Source organism: Rhinolophus sinicus, chromosome 4 (genome assembly GCF_057876585.1).
Source record: "Rhinolophus sinicus isolate RSI-liver-muscle chromosome 4, RSI-T2T, whole genome shotgun sequence".
Classification (NCBI taxonomy): domain Eukaryota; kingdom Metazoa; phylum Chordata; class Mammalia; order Chiroptera; family Rhinolophidae; genus Rhinolophus; species Rhinolophus sinicus.
The window spans coordinates 96826220-96839608 of NC_142504.1; the positions used below are offsets into that span (position 1 = coordinate 96826220).

Genomic DNA, 13389 nt, shown 5'->3' on the forward strand with positions numbered 1-13389 from the left:
TTGATACATATTTATGTCCCCTTATGTATTTCACAGTTGAAAATGCTCAATTATTTTTAACTAATAATCAGGTAATCTTAAAAAAATTCTGATGGTACATTCTAAATGTTTTTATTTTATTAACACTGATAAAATTGTAGTTTTTAGATTTTAAGTGCTTCTTTATGTGGAACTGACTCTACTTTATCTTATTAATAACACATTTTCCTTACTTGAGCCATGAGCTTGAACAAAACATGATTGCTACATGATTAGATATGTAAATGTTTAGCACTTTCAAATTTTAATGATACAACTTTTGAGCACCATTCGCACCTGACAATATGGCACTAGCAATAATAAGGCAGTCATATTTTTTTCTTGAAATAATCAAGCTGTTTCCATTCCATAAATACAAATTATTTGTTTTATTTTGAATTCACTGTTGCACAGTATCAGAAGATGTTCCAAGCTGCAGTTCATTATTAATATCATTTCTTCTTTGTTCCCCTGCAGATTCAGAAGATTCATGTTTATGATGTTTAAAAGGAATGTTAAGAAATGTATTAAAACTTTGTCATCTCTCCATTGTTGGTGTTCTATTTAATATTTTATTATAAATTATTAAATTTATAAATATCAAAACTCTGTACAGTATGACTAATTACATAAAAATTATGCACAAAAATAAAACCAAAGTCATTACTAATTATACAAGAGCACATTCACAATAAAACCAAAGTAAAAACTATTTAGATATAGTAACTGCTACATAATCCACAGATGATGATAAACTGCTAATTCTTCTAAAGTACAACAGATCCTATTCTACTCAGTTTATGAATTGGTAGAAAGCATTTCAACATTTTAATAACCAGTATCACCATATTGGTTTATTTTGGCTAAATATCAACCCTGGATATTAGTCTTAGTTCCTTAATACTAGCTTGAAATGTATTTTATGAAATGCACAGTTAACATATTTTATTGCACTTTTCTCAAACCTGCACATTTTATAAAGTAAATAATCTCAATTTCCGCCCAAATTTTGAAAAACTGTAAACTGACTTTGGGTGGTGAACACACAATGCAATTTATAGATGATTTAATATTGAATTGGACACTTGAAAACTATATAATTTTACTCATCAATGTCACCTCAATAAATTTAATTTAAAAAATGTTTTAAATATAAAACAAAAAAATTGATCCAGAATCAATCACACAATTTGAAAACACAGTGATTTATAAATTCTGTTTAGTGCTAAATGGCCACCAGGGTCACTTTAATAAACAGAACATTTGTCCTTTTTTTTCATATCAGGATTAATTTTTAATTCAAAGTCTTTAGGAAACAAATTCTTCTGGAATGCTTACTTATATACTAAAATGACACATGGACACTCTTCAAGTTCACTTAAAACTAGCCAGCATTAGAGCAAAACATGGCAGTTAGGAATTAAGACTCTCCAAGTTGCTTTCTTTCTTATGGACCATGAAATCTCACCTGCACCTTAGCATCAAGCTTTGTATACAACAAATACGTTATAATTAGTGATAGCTGGGTTTATGAACAATTTTTTAAAATATCAATTCCCAAAGCACATACGGAATAAACATATTTAAGAAGCAAAAGGTATTTAACATTTTTTGATGGATACTATCGTTAGCCTATGCTTTTCCATTTGAATAATCTGAACAAATTTCACGTGGCAAAATTACACTGGGCCAGATAATGCAACTATCAACTGTTTCCACAACACAAATCTTGCCCAACAGAATATACAGTTCTTAAAATAAAGACCTCATTAAGGGGACTAAGAAGAATAAATCATAGGTCAAAATTAACTTCAGAAATCTAAAAAAGGAAATTAATAACAGGAGGAGGGAATTGAATTCCCCTAAAAGGGCCCTTCAGAGAGAAGGGAAGTCATGAACATAAGGGGCACTGGTTCTAACCTGCTCACATTTGATAGATACATATAAGAGATATCCCCAAATATTAAGCAATGCTCTAGGGAAACAGCTGGTAGATTCTATTTTGACAGGGAAAAAACTCCAACCGGTAAAGCTAGTAGGCAACACTGACGCCATAGTACACCAGCATATTCTGCACTTGTGATGGGCTACCAAGAAGAGTACGAGAAAATTCTCTCCCTAACCTGTGAAGCCTGTAAAATAAACAAACTAAAAAAAAGTCTCTGAATGCAAACTCTCCATGAGGGAGAATAAATTCTATAAAAATTTCCTTCTATCCTATTACTATGTATTTTTATCATCAGGAATCTATAGATTGCTCTATAGTTAAAATGATAGGAACTGAATAAGATATATTAAAAGACACTACCTTTACATGAAGCCTTCAAATTTCCTTAGCCTTTTCTATTTAAAATTTTTAAACTAATTTTGCTCCACAGATTAAGATTAAAAATAAACAACAAAACTTGATAGAACCAAACAAAACAACTCTTCACATACCTGGCAAATCGGATGACATGCTTGATATTGGCGTGTGGTGGAATGGTACTGAGTAGTCTGTTAAGGAAGGCGGAATAGCAGCAGGATCAACCGAAGTCACACTGGGCACCCTTACAGAAGATGGCTGATACATGAGAACCCTGTTTTAAATAGCATGGGAAATTACAAACAATCTGGCTGTTAGTTCACAGGAGAGAAGGCTGCACTACCGGGCATTCTCAGTCGTAAGTTCACTAAGTCTCAACACAACTATCTGGCAGCTACTCACTACACAGTACTTCACTCTCCTCTCCTCTTTCCTTAACAATCTTCATTTTAACATGAATGCACGTTGGCTCAACAGCAGCTGTGATGTAAGAGCAAGTCAGTATTGAAACATAATGTAATGAACAGCAGTGCTGGAGTAATACATAAAATGTTCATCCACAAATAGAAATATACTTTACATATGCTTTTATTAATGTATGTATAACATGTAGATATTAATAGTTTTACTTATAAAGAAACTTAGAAATAAAATAGAGGACTCCTAAATTTAATTTAAATCACGGTACCTTCATGAGTGAAGCTACTTACTGTAGTTCAACCAGAATTTGTTCCACTCTAACTTGAATTGTGTTAATTATTAGCGCTCTTATCTGGGAATCACCTGAGTAAACATAGCCAATCCTAAAGCCAGCCAACCTGATGACGACAGGCAGCAATCAGAAATTAGAATAAGATGACTACTCAGGATTTCAGATATAATATTCAGAAATGAAAACACTGGCTACTATGATACCATCTACTCTTCTAAGAGGGTTTATGACTGAAATTAGCTGTTCATTCTACTTAAACTAATTAAACAAATTAAACACACTTAAGAAAACCTTTATAACTGGTATTATATATATATATATACACACTATATATAATTATAACTTTATAATTTTAAGCAGTATAATTAAACATAATTTTGAAAAAGTTCAAGAATAAAAGAGACGATTTTGCATTCTTCCTATTTAAGCTTCATTTTGCCTTGGCCCAGGATAAACAATTAGAACTCACAAGAAAAACATTTTGGACGTACACAAGGAACTAAGCAATGTTACCGTCCTGTGGCTGATGGCGGACATCTTTTTGTCTGACATCTCATTGAGGTTGCAGTGGTAGCATCTGCTCTCTGAGCTTTGAGATGTCACCCAAGATGTCGCCCAAGATAACAAGACGATAGGTGCCAGAAAGTCGGCCAAGAAAGACAAAGACCCAGGGAACAAATCTGGGAGCAAGGCCAAAAAGTAGTAGTTCAAAAGCAAAATTCGGGACAAGCGCAATAACTTAGCCTTGTTTGACAAAGCCACATACAACAAATTCTGTGAAGGAAGAAGTTCCCAACTGTCAACTGATAACCCCAGCTATTGCTCTGAGAGACTGAAGATTCGCAGTTCCTGGCCGGGGCAGCCCTTCAGGAGCCCCTCAGTGAGGGATTTTACTGAACTGGTTTCCAAGCACAAAGTTCAAGTGATTTACACCAGAAACACCAACAGTGGAGATGCCCTTGATGCATAAACAGGTCCTACCAACTGTACATTTTGAAAAATAAAACTTTATTAAATAAGGGGGGGGGACGGGACATGGGGACATTATGTTAACATCCCAAAGCACTGCCAGAAAACTAGTGCAAGCTTAACGAGAGGCACAGAATTCTGTAGCTGGAAGGGACGATTACAAAGAGGAAGAAAGTAAAACCTACAGAAACTTCAAGTAGGACCGTGGTCACAAAGCTAGACTGAGATAACTAGGCCCTCTAGATGTCCTTTCCCTTGGCTAAAACACTTTGTTATTGCTCAGATTATTAAATACTAGTAACAATATATGATGACATAGTTGCATGACATTCTTTATACTCTAAACAACTGACAAAACTACTTCATAACCTCAATTTAAATTTCAAACCACTTACATAACCACGACCTATTTAGACACTGGAATCTTTCTAAAACTCGTTTATATTATGACATAAGGATCTTGTCCAGCTGTTATTCTGCAGTATGTCAGAAATATGGATGTCATGGTAAATGTGCAAAATGAAGTCATATTGAGAGTATATACAGCTGCGTTGGCAACTGAGTAATCTCAGAAAAATGAATAAACAACATAGGTCAGAGTTCAGAAATCTGAAAAACAGATCCATTTAGGAGGCATAGGAAATAGAATATGCTTGAGACGATAACACAAGCCTAGTACTTAAAAACGTTTTCCAGAGGTAGATGAAGATGGAAGGAAGTCATCTTCCAAACAGCAGCTTGCTTAGCTTAGAATCAATACTTCTTAGCCTCCAATGTGACCTGGAGACCTAACAGGACAAACAGGAGGTAAACTATGTTGGAAAAGGCAGACTCTGGAGGGGGAAAGAGAGAACCTGGGATGAGATCAAATAAGTTACGTTTTTCTGGAGGTTTCAAAACAGTTGTCCTCTATAGGAACGAAAGCAAAACAGGAAATCACCAAAAGTATTTTCAAATTACACATGACCCTCCTTCCCACATAGGAATGTGTATCAGAAATTAGAGGAGGGGGCATAGGAGGTAAGGAGGAGAGATTGATACGTTAGTGCTGAGGAGGGGGTTTAAAAAGTGGCTCTTATCATTCTGGCTGCCTCACAGTATTAACATCTTATTTTTAAAAATACTTAAGAGACAAGCTTTTAAAGACAAATACACACACACACACACACACACACGCAGACACACACACACACACACACAAAATTTCATTTATTTTTAACAAGTTCCTACTTAAACGTACATTTAATCTATCTAGTTTTCCTCCGACACTGAGAGAAACTAAAAGAAAATGTTCAGGTTTACAAGAAAAAGAAAATGTCCACCTTCCCCTGCTCACCCTTCTCTTCCTCTGATATCTCACACTGGAGATTTTCTTTTGTCTTAATCTTGAATTGACCGTTCAACTTGGATCAGATTTACAGGAAACAACAACAAAACTCACTTTCCTCTCCCGCCCCTTTACTTATATCTGTAAAGGAATCAGATCAATGTCCCAACAGGCCATCTGTCACAATAACATCTCATTGCATATGTTCTAATCTTATAACATGAAACTTTACTTAAATGATTAACCTTCCTTGTTTCTTCAATATAAAATTGATGACTGTCACATGTCGACATGTAAAATTGTCAAAATCTAGTGAAGGCAAAAATTATTAAATCAACATCTAAAACCTCAGCAAACATCTGAAAAACTAAACTATTTGGTGTAGGTTAATTCCTATTGCCTGAACTTTGCAACCACTAACACATACAACTTTATATATATTGGGTGAAATTAGTCATTTGCTAGGATTATCAAATTATATGTGGTAGATTTTTATTTTAATCATAATCTTCATAAGGACCACATTTAGAAGGGCAACTGATTCTAATGCCTATGCAAAAAAAAAGTTGTATTTATAGATATAATACATCTAATACATACCGTGTTTTCCCGAAAATAAGACGTTGCCGGACAGTCAGCTCTAATGCGTCGTTTTGAGCAAAAATTAATATAAGACCCGTTCTTATTTTACATAATGGGTCTTATATTAATTTTTGCTCCTAACGACGCATTAGAGATGACTGTCCGGCTACGTCTTATTTTAGGGAAAACATGGTAGAATAACAGGGACCATGGAGAAATGTAAATGGCTTATGTCTGGTGGAACTGTGAGTTTAAAAATGTGATGCTATAAAGTAATAAAAATTCTTTAAAAAAAAAAAATTCTTTAAAAGCTTTTAACATTTGTGACTGCCTCCTCGTAGAATTGGGAAATAACACACATAGGCACATGTGTACATATATGTTTTTAAATTTTATACCTTTATCCATAATATCATAGCACAAAGGTAAATTGCTGGAATGCTACGAGACAGAGAACATTAGTATTTTAGACAGTGTACTGCATCACTGAATTCACCATAGTTGGCCCAGACTTAAATATCTAAAAATGGATTAACAATTCAGTAACTTGAATTTTTATCCGTAAACCTGAAATTCACTGTATACTCCCTCCCAGTTTATGATCATAAAAATATAAAAAAAGATTCAATTTTGCTATGAATTCCTAATGATCCTTAATCCAGAGAAATACATATTTATCTCTATTCTTTGTTTCATGTCTTTAGAATAACTCCATATTAATGATAAAGCAATCATTCAACTTCCAGAGTGGGGTAGGGGCAAAATATTTAAAATGATCTTTTAATGTAGAAAAATATCAGAGATTTTCTAAAAGCCTTAAATTAAGGTGCCAGTTTCTTCTGATAGCTATTACATGACTGTATTTAAGGACTACAGTATGTATGCAAGGAAAGAAGTTAGAAGGATTACCATCAAAATGTTATCAGTGGTTATCTCCAGGCAGAATGCTTTTAACTTCTTGGTGCTTTGTAAAATTGTTTGTAAGTATAATATTTACTAAAACTACACCTCTTAAAAAATGACTGCTGACATAATTTCTGTACTGTAACTTAAAATAAGTTTTCCTAGTTTCTCATTCTCTATTCTTTCTGATTTGCTTACTATCACTGAGCAAGAAGTCCTATGATAAACTTACATAGCAAAGGAAAACCATAAAAATTCTAGATGCTGAGCCACAAGAGAGGATATGAAAAGAATGACCAGGAACAGAACCAAAAAAGTGTAAGAGTTGAAGGGAGTACAGATATAAGGGAATACATAGCATGAGTCTCCACTATTCGACTGGGACCGGTGCCATCTACTCTACCTTACCACAGAAAATGTGATTTTAGCACAAAGCATCAACTTTCTTAGTGTTCAGAAAGCTCCAGTGGAAAGTTTTTCCATGTATCTTTCCTCCATTGGACTTTGATCTACCAAATGTTATAACAAAGAATAAACTTAATCCAGTTAATCAATGGTTCCCTTTGAAGAACTATAAGACAGCTATTACATATTCTCTTCTCCTGACTAACAACTTCAGTCGCTAGACCCATTCACCCATCATGCTAGTTTCCACCACTTACCATCCCGTTCCCCAACTCTGACTACACTCATCTGTTACTACTCTTCGTGATGATCAGCACTGACTAAAATGGTCAAAGTGAAGGGCATCTAACCTAAAATTCAACCAAACTAGCATGTATGTGTGTATCCTGGACACTGTACTTTTATCAATGCTGCCTAATGACAAAGCAACTCATGTGGTGAATGCTTCAAATCATTAAGTGAATTCTGACATTTCAGAGAGTTTCTATCAGGAATGGCTATTAATTTACTGAATGCCCTTCCAGCACCTATTAAGATGACTATATAGTTGTCCATATGCCAAGATCCATTTTGTCAATGTACTTCCTAATAGTAAAGCCTTCCTGGATAAACCCTACTGGGTGATAATAGATGCCATTTTAATATATAATTAAATGATTTCCTAAGATTGAATTCAGAATTTTCATTGATCATCCTGTCTGCCGGTTTCATAAGGGTTGTTCTGTATAGCTGTTAATGTGTAAATCTAGTTTGGATACTAAGAGTTATGCTGATTTTCATGGAATGAGCTGGGTAGCTGCATTTATAGATGCGATTTTCATGTGTTGCTGGTGTAATCACAAATTTCCACCTTATTATTTACAATGTTAGTTTTCGTTTTCTTTTTAACCTAGAAGAGAAGCAGTACATCTAGCTCTATAATAGCTGACCACGGAAGTGAACTAGCCATATTCCTCTGCATATTGAAGTCATTTCAAGTTGTCACCAAAAGTACATGCCATTCCTCCAGTCTCGTGTCATCAAATACTGGTAAAAATGTGCTAAAGGACAGACAAACAGAAGACCTTCATGGCGACCTCTATGGCCACCAAAGACACTCTCCAAGACCACATCAATTCATGAGTCAGCATCACTATGCATGACCCATCAACCTGGCGTGAATCATCTAACTATAATACTGTGAAACCTGTGTTTTTCCAGCATATTCTAAAGAAAAGTAAAGCCTGGAGACACCACATCTAAGTATTCATTCCCATGATTTTCCACTCCAGTAAACATTTAGAAATTATATTTTCATTTTTTTATCATTTAAATTCTAGAAGCTCCAACCATAATTGTCTAAAAGGAATAATAAATGATCAGCATCCCAGAAAAAAACTCACTTGAAATACTTTTCTCATTTTCTGGTCCACCAAAAAAAAAAAAAAAAAATTACATTCTGATTAAATGGGTAAAAAACATATATATACACCCTACTAAATAACATCTGCAAATAGAAGTATTTGAACAGTGAGGAAGGCAGCACGAAAGGTTTCATTCTCCTGGTTTCACAAGCACCTTTTAAAGAATGTTGCAGTAGTGCACTGAGAGAATAATTCCATTTATACAAAATGTCTAGAATAGGCCAATTTATAGAGATGAATAGACCAATGGTTGCCTAGATTTGGGATATGAATGGGGATTAACTGCAAATGAACATGAGAGAAGTTTACTGGGCATTGGAAATAGTCTACAATTGAATTGTGATGACTGTACAACTCTATGAGTTTACTAAAATCACTGATCTGTGCAACTGAATACTTAAGTTGGGAAACTTTTATGGTATGTAAATTATACCCCAATAAAGTCATTAGAAAAAATAAGTGCACTGAGAGGACAAAAAGACAAGACTGGCACACCGAAGACAGAAAGAATGCATTCATGTGTTGTCAAGAGAACGCTCTGCTATTTTCCTGCAGGTTCCAAAATCTCTGGCTAAAAAGCACCTATTGCTAACTACTCAAACCTGTTATTTACTATAGGCGAGCAATGGCTTCTGCCAGATTAATCGTAAAGAATGTATTTTGGAAGGCATTTAATTTGCCCATATTTTGCCCTGGAGAGGGAGAGAATGGAAGGCAATCAATCTTTACTGAAAAACTAGCAGGTGCCTGACACTGAGGCTGCGCTCTTTCATTATCTTATTGAAACCTGAAAATACTTTCATGAGGTAGGCATTATATAACCCCACTTTACAGAACAGGAAAAGAAGGCTCAAACAAGTTAAGTATTTCATCCAAGATCACAGAATGAGTCAACAATGGTGTCAAAATTGGAATCCACACTTGTCAGATTCCCAATTCCACACTCTCTTACAGCAGGCTTTCTCCGTTGGTCTGTGATGCCAAACAGGTTCGAGAAAATGACAAAAAGTATCAAATATGAAATAATAACACATGAGAAGATTTCAACTCTCACTTCCCAAAGATGGGAATATTTTCTTTATCCAGATTTGCTTTTCTATAAATAACGTGCTCACTTGAAAATATTTCGGCTGAACAAAGGCAAATTAAAATAGCCTTCTATGATTATGCAACTCTCAAACAGATATTTACAAACCTGTCCCAATAACAGTTAGTTCCAAGTATAATAAACAATAGTGAACTATAAATTAACAAACCCTTTGGTTGGGCTGCTTTGTGTTTCTGACATAAAGATGCACTTCCTTTTGGCAGGGGGGTCTTCCTCTTCATCAGAAGAGCTTTCTATTGTTAAGTCAATAACATCCACTTTCTTCTTGCTTGCCTCATTGGCTACAGTCACTGAACAAGGCTTACTGAGGACACTTGAACCTGCATGTAGGGAACAGAAGGAAAAGAAAAAACTCAAAGGTGTGACACAAACTCTAGTCATAGGAGTCTTAACCATGCAGCATGTCCAGGAGAACACACAGCCAATAAAGCCACATATTCTGTCCCTTGGAAAGTCACCAACTTTCTAACACCAGACATCTGTATGTAAAATGACTACTAACCTGGGGAGCCAGGGTGAAGCCTTGACAGAAGGTCAAAAGCCTTCTTCAGGCAGCAGGCTCTTAGTTATCTCCCCGGTACTGACAATGCATTTGTGCATACCCTTCGGTTCACACTGTCTCCCCAGGTAAGCAGTCATTTCACAGACAGACATCTGGAGTTAAAGGGCTGATTGCCAGCCAGGGACAAGAGGATGTGGCTTCACTGGCTGTGTATTCCCCCAGACACATGGCAGTGTGCAGTAGAATCAGATACTTCCATTCTAGAAAAGCAATGGTGTTCATGTTAAAGAATGTACAGGCTCTTCACCATAAGCCAGAACATGATAAAACTTTTCACCTTGAAAAAACGCCAAACTTCTCACTTAAGTGATTCAGACATTTAAAACTTTTCTTATCAATTACCTACTAACCACCTAGGTTCTCCTTTTTGTCCACTATGATGATCTCATGCACCATATTTAACTCACTATTTCATAGAAAGTATATTATGCCCTGTTATCTATTTAGTAGAAAAATAATGCTATAGTTGATAATGAAAAAGCAGCAGCAATTAATCGACTAAATCAATATTTTTCTCAAAGATGAGGGAAACAAACCTTAATTATTGTACCCATAGGTTCAGTAACAATCAAGGAGAATGATTAATATTGACATTAATCCTTTCCTTTTTCCTCTCTTCTTATTTTGAACACCAATTATTCACTGGTTATTACAACATCAAAAATAGTCAACATAAAACTCAAAAGCAATGAGTGGATTAGATTAGATAAAAAGAAACTAGTAAATCCATCTATGGGTTTCAATTACTCAGACTGCCCTTAGTTTCCCCACTCAATGTGGACAGGTGCAGGGAGTTGAAGGCTGAGTACACATCCTAGGTAACCTAGGTAACCACAGCAATGTCAAGTGCCTTCCCACAAAGAAATGGAAATAATTTGTTAATTTTTTTAACTAACCTGTGGCCACCTTTGCCTACCCTGGATGAATGGATGAGGTAAATCTAACCACACATCTATTTGGGGTTACCCCAACAGGAGCTCTAAAAGCAATTCTGAAACACTGTCCATAGAAATATCATTTATAATTTTTCATTTTGTATAAACACCATATGTTAAAACAATTTTAGATGATTGTTTCATTTACTTTACATATGAAAAATAAACTATGAAAAGGCTGATTATAAGACGGTATAATCTTTAGCATATTTCGTAAAGAATAAAAATTATTTGGGGGAAATTACATATGGAATAGCTGATCAAAAGGTAAAGTTAGCAAACTGAGCTCCCAACATAGTTCTACTGGACAAGGTTAATGATAAAGATAATACGGCACGAATCTCACTGCTTCATTCTCTGCTGCCATTCTGCACATACTTTCTATTTTTGTACAGGGTTGGCTGGACACTTTCATAGCTTCTTTCTTCGGTCTCATTGGACACCAAGAGCCATCTTCTTGAAATTTGATCTCATCCACATCAGAACAGTCATTGAGAATTTCCATAAAAAGCCTATAAATCAATTAAGTACATAAATATAATCAATGGCTTTGTTCAATGGTGAAATTTTAATGAAGAAATACACATTACCTTGGAGACAAAAGTAAAACCTGATTTTGGTTTGTTTTAGTATTTCAACATTTCACGCTTTACCACAACTATTATACCCCTTTCCTCCTAAGTTTTAGGTCTTTAATGAGCAATACAAGTTAAGTGACTTATCGAGTCATCGGAAAAATTAGTGGTTAAACAGAAATAGACAGTTGGAGCCTCCAAACTGAGACTGGCAGTAAAGAACAACCTTCAAACAACACATAAAATATACATAAGCAAACATAAAGGTTGCTATACAGAAAATAATTTATAAGATTATGAAGGAAAAAAGAATTATAGGGTGGGGAAAAGAAGAAATAGGGATATGAAAGAAATGTCAGTAAATTTAAAATAACTCAGAGCATACAAATGATGTTCTATGGCTAAAATGAAATTAAATTTGAAATCATCAGAAAAATAGGCAAAAAATCACCAACTGTTTGGAAACTAAACAAAACAACCCACGCGACAAAGAAAACATAAAAACAGAAATCAGAAAGTATTTTGAACTAAATGAAAATGAAAATATAATAAAATTTGTGGAATGTAGCTAAAGTAGTACTTAGAGGAAAATTTCTAGTACTAATCTTCCTATACTAGAAAAGAACTGAAAGCTCAGATTCTACCTAAATGAAGAGCAAATTAAAGTGAAAATAAACAAGAAAAGGGAAATAACAAAAAAACAAATGAAATAGAAAAAAGGCAGTATCAATGAAACCAAAAAGCTGGTACTTTAAGGTGAATGACATTGACCAACTTCCAGTCAGACTTAAGCTCATCAAAAAGAAATAGATAACCTGAGGAGCTCTATGCCTATTGAAGAAATTGAATTTACAGTTAACTTTACCACAAAGAAAATTCCAGGGCCAAACATCTTCACTAGGCAATTCTGCCAAATATCTGAGGACACATAATACCATCACTTCCCAACTTACTGTATAAGGCCAGCATTACTCTGATACTAAAACCAGACAAACACATTACAAGAAAACAGACCAATATCCCTCATGAGTTTAGCAAAACAAACCCAACAATAAATAAAAAGGATAAGAAAACCCAAGTGGGATTTATCCCCAGAATACATGATTAGTTTAACATTTGAATGTTAAATCATAATGTTAATAAACTAGTCAGTTCAAGACAGCAAGACAAAGAAACAAAAGGCAATCAGGTTATAAAGAAATAAAACTGACTTTACTCATAAACTACATCACTGTCTATAGAATATGCTATATTATCTACAATAAAGCAACTAGAACTACAAAATGAGTTCAGTAAATTTTCAAGATATGAGCAATCTACTAAAGTCAACTATATTTCTATATGCAACCAGAAATTTTTCTAAAAAAACAATACCACATCAAAAATATGAACTACTTAGGGATAAATTTGACATAAGGCGTATGAGGCCAATATACTGAAAACGACCAGATTACTGAGACCTAATTAACTAGAGATATATCATGTTCATGGATCAGAAGACAATACTGTTAAGTCATCACTAACTGACCTATAGTTTCAATGTGATACAAATCAAAATCTCTCGCTTGCTTCTAATTGGCAAGCC

At 34.6% G+C, this 13389-nt stretch overlaps 1 protein-coding gene across 8 annotated transcripts in view; it reads right to left on the reverse strand.

Moving 5' to 3' along the window:
• Positions 1 to 13389, reverse strand: part of PIAS2 (protein inhibitor of activated STAT 2) — a 77264-nt gene that overhangs the window by 8384 nt on the left and 55491 nt on the right. For 6 of the 8 annotated variants that reach the window (XM_019739671.3, XM_074340022.2, XM_019739673.3 and 3 more), the window contains 3 exons: positions 11608 to 11741; positions 9881 to 10052; positions 2458 to 2597 (listed from right to left, as the gene is read on the reverse strand). In XM_019739671.3, coding sequence (XP_019595230.1) covers positions 2458 to 2597; positions 9881 to 10052; positions 11608 to 11741 — 446 coding nt within the window. Of the gene's footprint in view, positions 1 to 377; positions 490 to 2457; positions 2598 to 9880; positions 10053 to 11607; positions 11742 to 13389 lie in introns of those variants that run through there. The other 2 variants (XM_019739674.3, XM_074340024.2) reach the window with 1 other exon arrangement.